This window comes from Muntiacus reevesi, chromosome 9 (genome assembly GCF_963930625.1).
Source record: "Muntiacus reevesi chromosome 9, mMunRee1.1, whole genome shotgun sequence".
NCBI lineage: Eukaryota > Metazoa > Chordata > Mammalia > Artiodactyla > Cervidae > Muntiacus > Muntiacus reevesi.
Genome location: NC_089257.1, coordinates 62,230,170 through 62,244,023, shown reverse-complemented (window position 1 = coordinate 62,244,023; position 13,854 = coordinate 62,230,170). Strand labels below are relative to the sequence as shown.

Genomic DNA, 13,854 nt, shown 5'->3' with positions numbered 1-13,854 from the left:
AGTCACATTTTACACTTTCCTGGCGCTAAGATCCGGTAAAAAGGAAAGGAGAACAATTTTATAGGTCCCGGCATCTAAAGTCCCTGTGTTAGTGGCACTCAGGCGTGCTCCAAGTGCGGAAGCGTTTCAGCGGGCCCCGCGGGCCGGGGAACGGAAGCGCGGCCTGAAGCGCCGAGAGCAGGTCCCGTGCTGCGCTTCCGGGGCGGGGCCGGGAGGAAGAGGCTGTGTCCTAGTCCGGCAGCCTCGGCGGCAGCTATGGCGATTTTCAGTGTTTATGTGGTGAACAAAGCTGGCGGCCTTATTTACCAGTTGGACAGCTACGCCCCACGGGCCGAGGCTGAGAAAACGTTCAGCTACCCGTTGGATCTGCTGCTTAAGCTGCACGACGAGCGTGTGCTGGTAGCTTTTGGCCAGCGAGACGGCATCCGGGGTGGGTTAGGCTCGTTCCCGGGGCGCGGGGTTGGGGGGGAATGAGGCGGGGCCAGGTGCTGCCATGGTGGGCTGTTATCTCTGGGAGGGGGGCGGATGAAATTGGGGGCTGGGTCATTTGTACTGTTGGCGGGATCCGCATTCTGAGGCTTTGTTGACCCTTAGCTTCGCCATTGCAGTGGGCCACGCAGTGCTGGCTATCAATGGTGTGGACGTGAATGGCAAGTATACGGCCGATGGGAAAGAGGTGCTGGAGTACCTGGGCAACCCTGCTAACTACCCAGTGTCCATTCGATTCGGCCGCCCTCGCCTCACCTCCAATGAGAAGCTCATGCTGGCCTCCATGTTCCACTCGTAAGTCGCACAACTCTTCCTAGATTCTGTCCGTCAACTCTTGGCTCATAGCCTGACTGCACTTGATCTTAGCCATAAGGCCGAGAAGCGATCACAGCCTGACTGGATTAGTGTAGCTCTGCGCTCAGAGACTTGTTGACTGGCGGTGCTTACCTTTCTCTAAAAAAGTAACACAGCCCCTCAGCTGTGTCCCACTCTTTGTGACCACCCCCTGCCATGGACTGTAGCTCACCAGACTCTGTCCATAGAGTTCTCAAGACAAGAATATTGAAATGGGTAGCCATTCTCTTCTCCAAGAGATCTTCCCCACTCAGGGATGGAACCTGAGTCTCCTGCATTGCAAAGGTGTTCTTTACCATTTATTTGAGCCACCAGGGACACCCCATCTACATAAATCCATTCCATAATTGTGGGAGATTTTATTCCTTGGCTAAACCTTTGCTTGTTTTTCTGGTTGAGCTTGAGTAATAGAAGAAAACTCATATTTATGACCGGGGTCAGAGCAGTCATTATCAATTGGCCTGGTGAGGGGAGTCCACCTAGTCATACCGAGTGACCTGAACATAACTATAATTTTTCTTTAAAGTAAATTTTCTCAGGGCCAGCCAGTTAGAGCCATTTGAGGGGTGAAATCCACCAAGGTAACCCAGAACTACTAGACATAGTTAATTGGTCACAAACCCAACAATTGGATTGATTTATGTTCATCTTTAAAGTAAGGTGATTAAATGATCTTTAAGATCTTTTCCTGCTGTCAGTTGTATTATAAGATGTGTTGGATATGCATGGTCAGCTGGTGGATAAATATGGCATGGTAATCCCAGAGTGTTAATTTTGCCCAAAGTTTTCAATGTAGTATGTTTTGTAGCAAAGTGTGATTGTAAAATACATGCAGAGTTCAAATGAATTCTTATAAAATTTTGATAACTGGTGCCAGGCAGTTCACACTGCTGCTTCTATTTCAAGCTGTAATTTAAGTGTTCAGAAGATAAGGGTCACCTCGGTGGAAAAGTTTGAGAAGCACTCCTCCCTTATAGCAATGAGGTGCATTCCCAACTTTGCCTTTCTTGCAAATAGGCTGTTCGCAATCGGCTCCCAGCTGTCTCCTGAACAGGGCAGCTCAGGCATTGAGATGCTGGAGACAGATACATTCAAACTGCACTGCTTCCAGACACTGACAGGTACGCGCTTCCAGACAGGCCAAAGGCATGTGATGGGTCTGGTTGGAGGAAGGCATTGACCAGAGTTAGCTCTGGTAAGCAAGGGGGTGGTGGTTAGCTTTTTCTGGGACAAGTGCACAGTTATTTGTTTTGTGACTCTAAAGCCAATATTTAATCTTGATGCCAGTTTTGTCCATGCTCAGCCCTCGTTATCCAGTGCGTAGATAAACTCACCTTAGTGTTCTCTCATGTTGCACACATTTTGGAAGGTGTAAGGGTTGTTCCAAAATAAAATTGGAATGCCAGTTGAAAATGGCCTTTGGATCCTGAGTGGCATTGCCTCACTTCGTGAAGGCAGAGCACGGAAAACTGCCTGAGTTTGTTCCCTGCCTGGCACTTTGTGCTGAGGGGCACCCAGGCCAGAAGTAAGCAACAGAGCTAGAACCCAAAGCCTAGTCACTCAATCAGCTGGGTGGTGCTATAAAGTCATTTCACTTCTCTGCTCTCCCCTGTAAATTCACAGTCTTGCTTTTCATGCTTTATGAGGCAATAAGGATAAAATAAAAATGAGCATATAAAGTGCTGTACAAACAGGACAGTTTTATTTGCTGATTCTCTACCCTTTGGTAATCATTGGTCCCTCTCCAGGGATAAAGTTTGTGGTGCTGGCGGATCCTAGGCAGGCTGGGATAGATTCTCTTCTCCGAAAAATTTATGAGATTTACTCAGACTTTGCCCTGAAGAATCCATTTTACTCCCTGGAAATGCCCATCAGGTAAGCGGTCCCAGTTTGCAGATTCTGGTCAAAGCCTCCTTGTTTCCTCTCCCTGTATTTGCTTCCCCAATGTCATTTTGAAGTGTAATAGTTATTTTTAAATAAAAAGTAACTAGCCTTTCACTTATTCTTTTGAGAAAGCAAGGACTTTGCTTGAGTTTGATGGCCTTCAAGCAGAGTTTCCACTGGCTCTGCCTCTGTACCCACCGTGGGGAGAGAGCCAGGCCTAACACTTTGTCTTTACTTGTGCCTCCTGGGCCTGGCCTAGGTGTGAACTGTTTGACCAGAACCTGAAGTTAGCCCTTGAGGTGGCAGAGAAGGCTGGAACCTTTGGACCTGGGTCTTAGACTGAACCTACAGTGGACCCCACCAAATTCTTAAGAGATCCTACAGCAGGAATCCTGCGGTTTCCACTTTGATGGAGATCCCGGCAGCATTGTTAGTGCACTTGAAAATGGGAGGATGCTGAGCCTGATGACATGTTCTGATCCCAAGCCTTAATACCATTCTCTTTTTCCTCCTATATCTGTCATGGTTCTACTTCCCAACTCTGTACAGATTATTTATAGGAGGTAGGCCCATAAATGTTGTAATAAACATTCCTTTGAGCTCAGTGTTTGCTATCCTAATTGATGGTTTGGGGGAGAAAGCCTCAGAAGGGGAAACAGGAATGATAAGGGAATTCAAGGAAGCTGAGATACTGTGTTCCAGTAGAAAACAAAACAAATATATATTCATTAAGTGAATGAATGAACATGGGACTTCGAAGCAGCAGTCTTGGATTGCCACTGACTTCCTGGGTGGTGTGGTAGTGATGACGATAATGAAAACAATGATGGAACATTTATCAAGGGCTCACAGCCAGGTTTTACTGCTTTATCTCACTTCATCCTCTCCCTTAGCTCAGGATGTTCATCCTGTTTGTGTTACAGATGAGATTTAGCAAAGTACAAACTCTGCTTCGAAGTCTCAAAGCTAGTTACCAGTAGACCTTGAACCTAGACTTTCTGACTATACTGTCTTTCTGACTATACTGTTGCCTCCCTCCAGCAAGTTATTTAAACTGCCTGACACCCAGTAGCATCATCTCTAAAATGTACATTGAATTCTGCAGTATGAAGTTGAAGGCAGAGGAAGCAGGAGCTTAAAGGAGTCCATTTACCCTTCAGCTTTCCCTGGCTCTCTTGGGGTAGAGAATGCAAGTATTGAGTATTTTTCAAAGCTGTCTCTGTATTACACCTTTTGAAAGAATGATTCACTGACAAGGTTAGTATCAAATCTAGTTTTAATTCTCTATAACAAATCTTTCTACCCTCCCACCTATTATACCCTTGGTATTGGTGAGAGTGACCTTTTGGCCCTGAACTCCAAAGTATTGGCGGGAGCAGTAGCCTCCTTGCTGAGGCCTTCTGGCAGAAGTCTTGGGCCATGGCTGCCCAGCTGCTGCAGGCAGGAGATGCCTCACCTCAGGTGAGGATGGGGTGAGATGGAGACAGGGTGGGGCTCAGGAGAGGGAGAAGGGTATAGGAGACTTCCTGAGTGCAGGGGGTTCCTATTTGAAGGCAGGAAATAGGAGCTAATGGAGTCCAAGAACAAAGGTTGTCCTTTAAATAGAGATGAGATGAGCTGGGACCTCATTAACTACTGATAACTTCCAGTGCCATGTAGATAAGGGAAAAGGAGCAGAAAGGGAAAGTCAAAGGTGCTAGTGAAGACGGCCCCCTCCCTTCTTTCCCTCCCTACCCCCACGGAGGGGAAAGGCCACAAGTAGGATAGGATGCTCTGGAGCCTGCACTGTCCTCACTCAGCCTTCTTGGGCACTCGGCCCATCTTGGTGCGGATGTTTCGTAGAAGGAAGAAGGCACCTGTGCTGGCCGCACAGATCACCTCAGCCACCCAGAAGGCTGTGCTCCAACTGTAATGTTTGGCAATTGTGCTGAAGGGCAACCCAGCCAGAAAGCCGCCCACTGTCAGGGAGGAGAAGAGCCCGTGTCACCGTGAGGCTGGAGCCAGAGGGGTTTAATCCAGCCCCTTGCTGGCCTGAGTGCAAGGCATCAGTGGGGGTATCACTTACCATTGGCCATGAGTCCCACAATGGCATGGGAGGTGCCACACAAGTTCGGAGGGGCACACTCATTGGCTATAACTCCAAACAAGGCGATGGGACCATAAGAGGAGAAACCAAACACAGCTCCCAACACCAGGATCCAGAGCTGTAAGGGCAGTGCAGGGTGGCAGTTAGAGTCTGAGAAAGACTGCTACCTACCTGCCCTTGGCACAGGAGAGAGTGCTTGGCCCCAGGAACAAATAGTTGTAAGGAGAAAGTGGCTCCCACATACAGACCACTTCCCAATACAACTAACTGACTACAGACTGGAGGAGCGGCGGCCACACTGAGCCAACCTAAGGGACCTTTGTGGGTAGGTGAGGAAGGTAGAGAAGCCATCCCTCTTGAGTTAGATGCTGTCCCCTCTCAGGATTTGTGCAAGCCAGATTGGCTGGGGACAAGGCAGAGCGGGGTAAGATAAAGGTGAGTTAAGACCAAGAGAAAAACCAGAGATAAAGATGGAGCACCTCATTCTCTGTAAAGCCTGTGAGCTCAGCAAGAGGGTGAAGAGCCGGAGTCCAGAAAGCAATATCCTAGAGGAGCACAGAGAGGAGAAGAAACCAGGCCCAGAGTCAAGGAGGGTCACCAGAGTAAAGAAGAGGGGAACTGAGGTACAAACAACTGACAAGGACAGTCTGAGGCAGAAAAAGGCCAGGGAGAGGGAGGGAGAGTCAGTGGCCCTTGCTTTCTCATCCTTGTCCCTGCTGTGAGCCAGGCCCTCTTTACTTACCTTGGGGGAGTCACTGGTCACAGTGACCCGGAAGAGGTACATGGATGCCGTCATGCCAGCCATCATGAACAGCAGCAGGCCATGGCGGGGATTCCCGTAGATGGACAGCCCTGCCTGTGGGCACAGTCCTGGCAATGTCAGGCCCCAGGAGCAGCAGAGAACCCCCACCCCTGGACTCTGACACAGCAGGCCTCTGCTGACTGGTCTTTGGCAATCCCACTGCAGTTCTTGGCCCAGGGCAGCTCTGGGAGGCCCTGGGACCTGCTTATTATGTTCTGAGGCCAAACTCCACAACATCCCTTCCTCCACCTGGGCAGGCTTGAGGACATGGGCTGGCAGGCTGCACCCGGTTTTCCTGGGGCTGTGGAGAAGCTAGGTGGAGAGAAATGCCGGCTCTCCTTGATATCAGTTAGCTTCAAGTCCACATTCTTAACGAAGAAAAATATCCTGCAAACATTCCCGCCTTACCCAGCCTAAACCAGCACATGCCAAGCTACATGTGCCCAAGGCTCACACTTCTGGTGTCCCAGTCATGCTGGGAAGATTTAAAGGGACCCTCCTCCTTCCTGTCCCTTCTGCCCACTCACCTTGGCCATGGCCCGGTCTGACAGGTAGCCAGCTGCGATGCTGCCTACAAGGCCCCCAACCTCCAGGGCACTCATGTAGGAGCTACCTGCAGTGAGGAGTTGCAGTGGGAAGAGGGAAAGGGAGGGTGGAAGGGCGTTACACCTTGGGGTTGTCCCAGACTGGCTTAAACCCAGATAGGCACAGGGTCCCCAAGCGTGACTGACTACAGCTGCCTGAGTAGTGTCCGGCCTCAGGGAAAGAGGAGAGGGGATAAAGGGAACTGGCCCTGAATTTCCCATCCCCTGCATTGGCTCCTGCTCCCTAGGCCTGCCCCATCCCAACACTCATCTCACCCACGAGGGCAGACTGTCCTCTCTCCTGGATGAGGAAGAACTGGCCCCAGTCAGTACAGCATGTCTTTACTCCAAACACCACAAGGTAGCCAGTGGAGAGCACCCACAGGTAAGGAGTCAGCAGCAGCTCCTGTAAGGTGCTCTCCTCCTTCGAGGAGCCTGGGGGTGGGAGAAGGCCAGGCCTCAGACTCTGCTCCAGCTGCCCTGCCCACCTCAAGCCCCCACCACTCATTAACTAGCCACAGGGACAGAGTCCATCCACATAGCCAAGGATCAGCACAACCCCTCACCTACTGTTCTGCCCTCTCTCCTCCACTGAATGTGAGGACCAGTGAGGATAGAAGAGGTACCCAAGACACTTAAGCTTAGGATGCTGTCCACACAAGGAAGTGTGGCTCTGTTATAAGGAAGGACCAGTCCATAACATGAGTCATAGCATTTGTTGGCTCTGCCACTTGTCTGGCACTTAACTGTCTCTCAGGATGGAGTTTTACTTACTCCCCAACCCACTCCATCACCATCCCTCCCCTGACATCCATTGGCTAGCACAGGGCCAAGGATACAGCCGTCTTCAGCGACAGTCTGCCAGGTGAATGATAAAGGAAGGTTCCCAGAGGGTGGCTTTGGTGGGTACTCACCCTTCTTGCCCTTGGAGGGGGTGGGGTCCAGGTTTTGGAGTCCAACATCAGCAGGTTCATTGTGGATGAGCAGGAGACAGAGGAAGGAGACAGCTACACACAGTGCCCCAGACAGGGCCAGCGTGGTGCGCCAGCTGTAACTCTGAGCGAGGATGGTTGCCAGGATGGGGCCCAGCCCTCCAGCCAGGTTCATGCTGGTTGACAGGATGGCCCACCAAGTGCCAAACTGAGATGGCTCAAACCACTGTGGGGCAGAGAGGAACAGAGTAGGTGCCCAGCCTCCAGTCCATACGGAAGGTGGGGTCAGGTGGGACAGACCCAGGAGCTCACATTACAGGAAGGAGGGAGAGGGCACTTCTACTTGGCAAGGCCAATTCCCTCATCTGCCACCTGATCCCACCACATTCAGCCTCCTAAAATATCTTGACAAGCAACAGGAGCTGGGCTGAACTCCTGAGGAAACTACTCTGGGGTGGAGGTGCTGGTGCCCCCATGTAGTCTTTAGGTGTCGTCTCTGCCAATCTGAACCAGCTCCTCGGAAGCAGACACTCACCTTCCGCAGGACCTTGCCACATGGGGGCCAGCCCAGCCCCTGTGCCAGGCCATTGAGGAACCAGAGAGCAGCAAAGACAGGCACCGCGGAGCTCCAGGAAAAGGCTACATTGACCAGGCCAACCAGGAGAAGCCCAGAAGAAAATAGCCAGCGAGCACTCATCTGGTCAGACAGCACCCCGCTCACAAACTTGCTGATGGCGTAGGCAGCGGACTGGCTGCTGGTGATGAGCCCTGCAGAGGAGGGGAGCAGGGAGCAGGACACCTGGGGGGTTAGGGACAGGGCAAAGGCACAGGAGGGTGGAGGAAGTCATGGGGTCAGGTGTGTAGAGGTGCCTGGCAGGGTGAGACAGGTTCCTTCCAAGAGGAAGGATTCCTGACATTCATTCATGGTGCCAGGCTATTCCTCCTATCTCTCCATTAGCATTAGCCCCAGGCTGACCCATGACTTGTCAGCCTCTTGAAGAGCTCTAGCAGCAGCTGTCAGGTGGCAGGACAGCCCCCCTCCCTGTGATTCTCATATACCTGATTTCCCCCTCACCCGGCCTCTCGCAGTTCTGTTGCCCCATCTCTGAACATGGGGCAAAGGCTTAGAATTGAAGTCAAGGACCTTATTCCTCCTGAAGGGATAGCCTGCTAGACCACATGGAGTCATTGTGCCAACTCCGCGGTTCCAAGTGCTCACAGTGTCAGCAGCCAGCACTCACCCTGTGGTCTAAGCCTGCACCCACAAAGTGCAGAAACTGCTCAGAATCCCCCTAACACACAGTGCCTCAGGGATACCTGTTGGTCACAGGCACCCGTGCATGCACACACATGCGCACACACGTCAGAATCACAGCCGTCAGACATGCATAGACCATACCCCCAGTCCTTTACCAGTGTCCACTGACATGGATCTCAGAGCTTCTTCATCCTGCACATGCGCTGTCCCCTGGCCTCAGCTATGCAGACAATCCACACATATTCCGTGCCTATACCCACCACACTGCACAGACACGCAGCTTGTCCTGCTGGTCCTGTGTTCTTGGGTCCACCACCCTGCCCTGCCAGGACTCACCCAAGTCATCTTTGTCCAGAGGGATCTCCTCCACCAACGACGGCATGACAAAGGAGAAGGTCTTGCGGTTGAAGTAGTACAGGCTGTAGCCTCCAAACATGGCCGAGAAGATCACGGTTCGGTAATAGCCATAGCCTCGGGCTGCCATGGTGGCAGGGATCAGGCCTTACTGGCTGGGACACAAAGTCTCTGACCACGGCTGGGGCTGGCGGGCTCTCAGTGCCAGGTCTGCTGAGTTAGGCTTTTTCTGCTCCCTCCTCCACCCAGCCTCCCAGGCTCCCTTTATAGCCTCCTTCTGGACAATCATTAAGCCTGGGGCGGCTCCTAGGGAACCCGGTGTCCTGAGGGAGACAAGAAAATAGATTACTGACGCCCAAGCTGTGGGGGCTGGAGGGGGTTCGGGAGGGAAGGCAGTGTCCCTGATCTAGGCCAGCACCCGGTGTCCCCAGGATTTCTTTCACGGCGCTTCCGCCTCGGCGAGCCTGAGACCAGCGGTGATTAAAGACTTAACCTAATTACTTTTGTCTCCTTGCGCCCAGGGGAGGCAGGCGTGGAATGATCTAGCCGGCTTCCTCAGCCACTTACCTCATTCATTCAGGGAAAGTTTATTGAGGGACTACTGGTTGCGAGGCACTGCACTAGGTGCTGGGTTAGTTTCTACACATACACATTCAATCAGACACGAACGCCAAACAACCTCACTTCCAAGTCTTCCAGAGCTGACTTCAAGTCCTGTAACTCCTGATGTTTTTTAGCACACGGTGGGGTGTAACTGTGTATTATAGTTGCAGAACTGTAAGTAAGGCGAGGCAGGAGAAACTCCCCAGCTCAAGACACAGTGTCACATCGAAAGCCCCGCTAGGGGCTGAGGTCTGATCGCCTCTACCCTTGACGTCAGTATGGGTTCCGGTCTGGCAGGCTGGGGCTTCAGGGACCGTGACCGGACGGCCTGTGGGCGGGAAGGTGCGGCGGCGGACTGCCGGCGCAGTGCCCAAGCTCCCCGCTTCCCAGGGCCCCGGCAACACGTCCCTGGCTTTTCGGCTCGGTGGGGAAAGCAACTGGAGCAGAAGGCGTGGGCGCAAGCGGAGCAGTTGGCCGCTCGGAGGCCCCAAAGGCCCCTCGCTTCGGCGGCCGAGTGGCTCGGCCTAGCGGGGTGGAACCGAGCGGTAAGAAGGGGAAGGAAGGAGCGAGGCGGCGTGCTCTCGGCATCTGCCCAGCCCCGTGTCAAGCTACCCAGGACACCCGACTCCGGCTGGGAATGGACGAGGGCCCGAGTGCAGGGGCTGGAGTGGTGCGGAGACCCCAGGACTCTGCAACACAAAGGAGCCGGCGCGAACTGGTCCCAGACAGCGAGTGCCCCTACCCCTGAACCGGCAGTCGCAGAAACAGCTCTGTGTGCAGTAGAAAGTTGGGCCTCGGACAAAAGAGCGCAGCACCTGAGACTCGCGCTCCAGTCCCGCCCTCAGGAGACGCCCCTCCCCCGCACACCGCCCCCTACCTGAACAGAGGTGGGAGCCGGGGTAGCAAGGGGCGGGGCCGGCCGGGCCTGTCGGGCGCATGCGCCTGCGCCCTGGATGGGGCGGGGCCTCCGCCTGCGACTTGCAGTCCTGAGAGTCAATCCTGCTCTAATGGTTTAGGTTTAATCTTGCGGGTCACCCTGGTCCTCGGAGGAGGACAGCGCCGCTTAGGGGTTGGAGTCATATGTTTCCTTCTTAACTGATGGGCTTCGAGAAACCATATTTTAGTAAGTGCCTCCCGCTACCAGTCACTGTTCTCACATCGTCTGGGAGATGTCTTGTGTTTTCTGTAAGAAATTAATGCAGGCCTCAGTGAGCACAATGTGAACATTTATTTTGTGGTCAGACTGTTGGGGACATAGTTAAAATAGCTGGAGTGTTTAAAGTGTGGACCCTGAGTAAAGCTTAAATTTGAATTCCAGACCCACTACTTCGAACAGCGTGACCCTGGATAATTAATAATCTCTATTAGCCCCAGTTTCTTACCAACCTCATAGGGTGATAGTGAGGGTTGAACGGATTTAGAGCTCCGAAAATTTAGATAACTGCTTTCACCGAGTATATAAAAGAATTGCTGAAATTATTTTAAGTGCTTCAAAGTTGAGAGTAAAGCTGTGTTTTGTTTTGTTTTTTAATCAATTATCTATTTTTTGGCTGCTCTGGGTCTTCAGTTGCTGTGTGGGCTTTCTCTAGGTGTGGTGAGCCGGATCTACTCTCTCATTTTGGTGTGCCTGCTTCTCATTGCGGTGGCTTTGCTTGTTGCTAAGTATGGGCTCTAGGGTGCATGGGCTCAGTAGTTGTGGCAGACACAGGTTGCTCCATGACGTGTGGGATCCTCCTGGACCAGGGGTCGAATCCGTATCCCCTGCACTGGCAGGCGAATTCTTAACCACTGGACCACTAGGGAAGTCCCAAGAGTAAAGCTCTTTTAGAGTGATGTTAAAAATACAGCTACAGGTCCAAAATTGAGTTGCTTTTGCTAAGCCCCATGTTATCAAAGGGAGACTTCAATGCAGTTTTGCCTCTCCCAGAAATGGGATCTTAAATAAGTTAATCAGGAGTTGCCTGATCAGTACTAGTTATGTCATCTACCTGATAGATCCTCTACCATTCCCTAAAGGAAAGTAACCTGGTAATAACCAATCTGCTTTTTGCCTAGTTTAATTTCTTGTTCCCTTAATTTCTTGTTCCTTCTACCTATAAAAGCCTTTCATTTTGTACAGCTCCTCAGAGTGCCCTTCTAAGTGCTAGATTGGATGTGTCCTGATTTATAAATTGTTGAATAAAGTCAATAAGATCTTTAGAATTTACTCAGTTGAATTTTGTTTTTTAACAGCAGAAAAACGATCAGGAAAGGGAAGAGGTGGAGGAGAGGCAAGATAAGATGGGACAATTTGTGGCTGAACTTGATTAATTGAACAGATATCTACTGAGCCAGAGCCTAGTGTATATCAGGCACCGGTGCTTTCATGAGGTAGAGCCCAGGGCCAGGAAAACGATTCTCTCCAAAACCAAGGCATATTAGAATCCATACTTCACCTAGCAGACAGGGAGCCATTGTTCCCCCCCTCACTTATTGTTAGGGTATAAAATAAAAAAAGGTATGAAAACAAAAAAAAGTGCAAATCTTAAGCGTACAGTTCAATGTTTTGTTTTTTTAAAAACATACATTAATGCCCTTGTAACTACTGCTCAGATTAAGTTAACTTTCCTATCACTTTATTTTAGAAATGTTCAAACCAATAGAAAAGTTGCAAGAATATCCTTCACCTCTCAAATGTTAAATTTTTTGCTATGTTTTGAAAATCTCTGTATAACTGTACATGTGTTTGTTGTTCAATCATTTGAAAGTTACTTGAAGGCATTGTGAAGCTTCACCCCTCTATATTTTTTAGCCTGTATTGCCCTAAGAACAAGGGCATTCTCCTATATAACTAACTACAATTCTCACATTCAAAAAATGTTTTTGTTAATATATAGTCCATATTTAAATGTCTCCAATTTTTCCAAAGATGTCTTTTAGAGCTTTTAAAAAACCTAGAATCCAGTCAAGGATTATATATTGCATGTCAGTCAGTCAGTCCAGTCACTCAGTCATGTCTGACTCTTTTCAACTAGCTTTGAATAGCAAGGAGAGATAAGAAAGCCTTCCTCAGTGATCATTGCAAAGAAATAGAGGAAAAGAATAGAATGGGAAAGACTAGAGACCTCTTCAAGAAAATTATAGATCCCAAAGGAACATTTCATGCAAAGATGGGCACAATAAAAGACAGAAATGGTGTGGACCTAACAGAAGCAGAAGATATTAAGAAGAGGTGGCAAGAATACACAGAAGAACAGTACAAAAAAGGTCTTAATGACCCAGATAACCGCAATGGTGTGATCACTCACCTAGAGCCAGACATCCTGGATTTCAAAGTCAAGTGGGCCTTAGGAAGCATCAGTATGAACAAAGCTAGTGGAGGTGATGGAATTCTAGCTGAGCTATTTCAAATCCTAAAAGATGATGCTGTAAAAGTGCTGCATTCAGTATGCCAGTAAATTTGGAAAACTCAGCAATGGCCACAGGACTGGAAAAGGTCAGTTTTCATACCAATACTGAAGAAAGGCAATGCCAAAGAGTGTTCAAACTACCACCCAATTGCAGTCATCTCACATGCTAGCAAAGTAATGTTCAAAATTCTCCAAGCCAGTTTTCAAAAGTATGTGAACTGAGAATTTCCAGATGTTTAAGTTGGATTTAGAAAAGGCAGAGGAACCAGAGAGCAAATTGCCAACATCCACTGGATCATGGAAAAAGCAAGAGAATTCCAGAAAAGCATCTACTTCTGCTTCATTGCGCTAAAGCCTTTGTGTGGATCATAATAAACTGTGGGGAATTCTTCTAGAGATGGGAATAGCAGACCACCTGACCTCCCTCCTGAGAAATCTGTATGCAGGTCAAGAAGCAACAGTTAGAACCAGACATGGAACAATGAACTGGTTCCAAGTTGGGAAAGGAGTATGTCAAGGCTGTATATTGTCACCCTTCTTATTTAACTTAAATGCAGAATACATCATGCAAAATCCCAGACTGGAGGAAGTGCAAGCTGAAGTCAATATTGCCGGGAGAAATACCAGCAATCTCAGATATGCAGGTAATACCACCCTTATGGCAGAAAATGAAGAGGAATTAAACAGCCTCTTGATGAAAGTGAAAGAGGAGAGTGAAAAACCTGGCTTAAAACTCAACATTCAGAAAACTAAGATCATGGCATCCATTCCCATCAGTCCATGACAAATAGATGGGGAAACAGTGGAAACAGTGACAGACTTCATTTTGGGGGGCTCCAAAATCACTGCAGATGGTGACTGCAGCCATGAAATTAAAAGATGCTTGCTCCTTGGAAGAAAAGCTGTGAACAACCCAACAGCATATTAAAAAGCAGAGACATTACTTTGGCAATAAAAGTCCATCTAGTCAAAGCTGTGGTTTTTCCAGTAGTCATGTATGGATGTAAGGGTTGGACCATAAAGAAAGTTGAGTGCCAAAGAATTAATGCTTTCGAATTGTGTTGTTGGAGAAGACTCTTGAGAGCCCCTTGGACAGCAAAGAGACCAACCAGTCCATCC

At 49.7% G+C, this 13,854-nt stretch overlaps 2 protein-coding genes across 4 annotated transcripts; one reads left to right on the top strand and one right to left on the bottom strand.

The window, feature by feature from the left end:
* Nucleotides 1–43: 43 nt before the first annotated feature.
* On the top strand, nt 44–3,331 carry TRAPPC4 (trafficking protein particle complex subunit 4). Its single transcript, XM_065945486.1, has 5 exons — nt 44–430; nt 609–783; nt 1,861–1,964; nt 2,592–2,718; nt 2,987–3,331. The coding sequence occupies exons 1-5, from the start codon at nt 256–258 to the stop codon at nt 3,063–3,065; spliced, it is 660 nt and encodes a 219-aa protein (XP_065801558.1). The 5' UTR covers nt 44–255; the 3' UTR covers nt 3,066–3,331.
* Nucleotides 3,332–3,985: 654 nt separating this feature from the next.
* Nucleotides 3,986–10,336, bottom strand: SLC37A4 (solute carrier family 37 member 4). 3 transcript variants are annotated; one of them, XM_065945482.1, is made up of 10 exons: nt 10,224–10,336; nt 8,726–9,066; nt 7,667–7,899; nt 7,114–7,357; nt 6,476–6,634; nt 6,143–6,228; nt 5,556–5,669; nt 5,293–5,358; nt 4,793–4,931; nt 3,986–4,685 (listed from the first exon to the last, which is right to left on the bottom strand). In XM_065945482.1, exons 2-10 carry the CDS (start codon nt 8,871–8,873, stop codon nt 4,519–4,521), a joined length of 1,356 nt encoding a protein of 451 aa, XP_065801554.1. In that variant the 5' UTR covers nt 8,874–9,066; nt 10,224–10,336; the 3' UTR covers nt 3,986–4,518. The 3 variants fall into 3 exon arrangements, with proteins under 3 accessions (XP_065801554.1, XP_065801555.1, XP_065801556.1); XM_065945483.1 differs by lacking the exon at nt 10,224–10,336 and adding an exon at nt 10,089–10,211; XM_065945484.1 differs by lacking the exon at nt 5,293–5,358.
* Nucleotides 10,337–13,854: the final 3,518 nt, after the last annotated feature.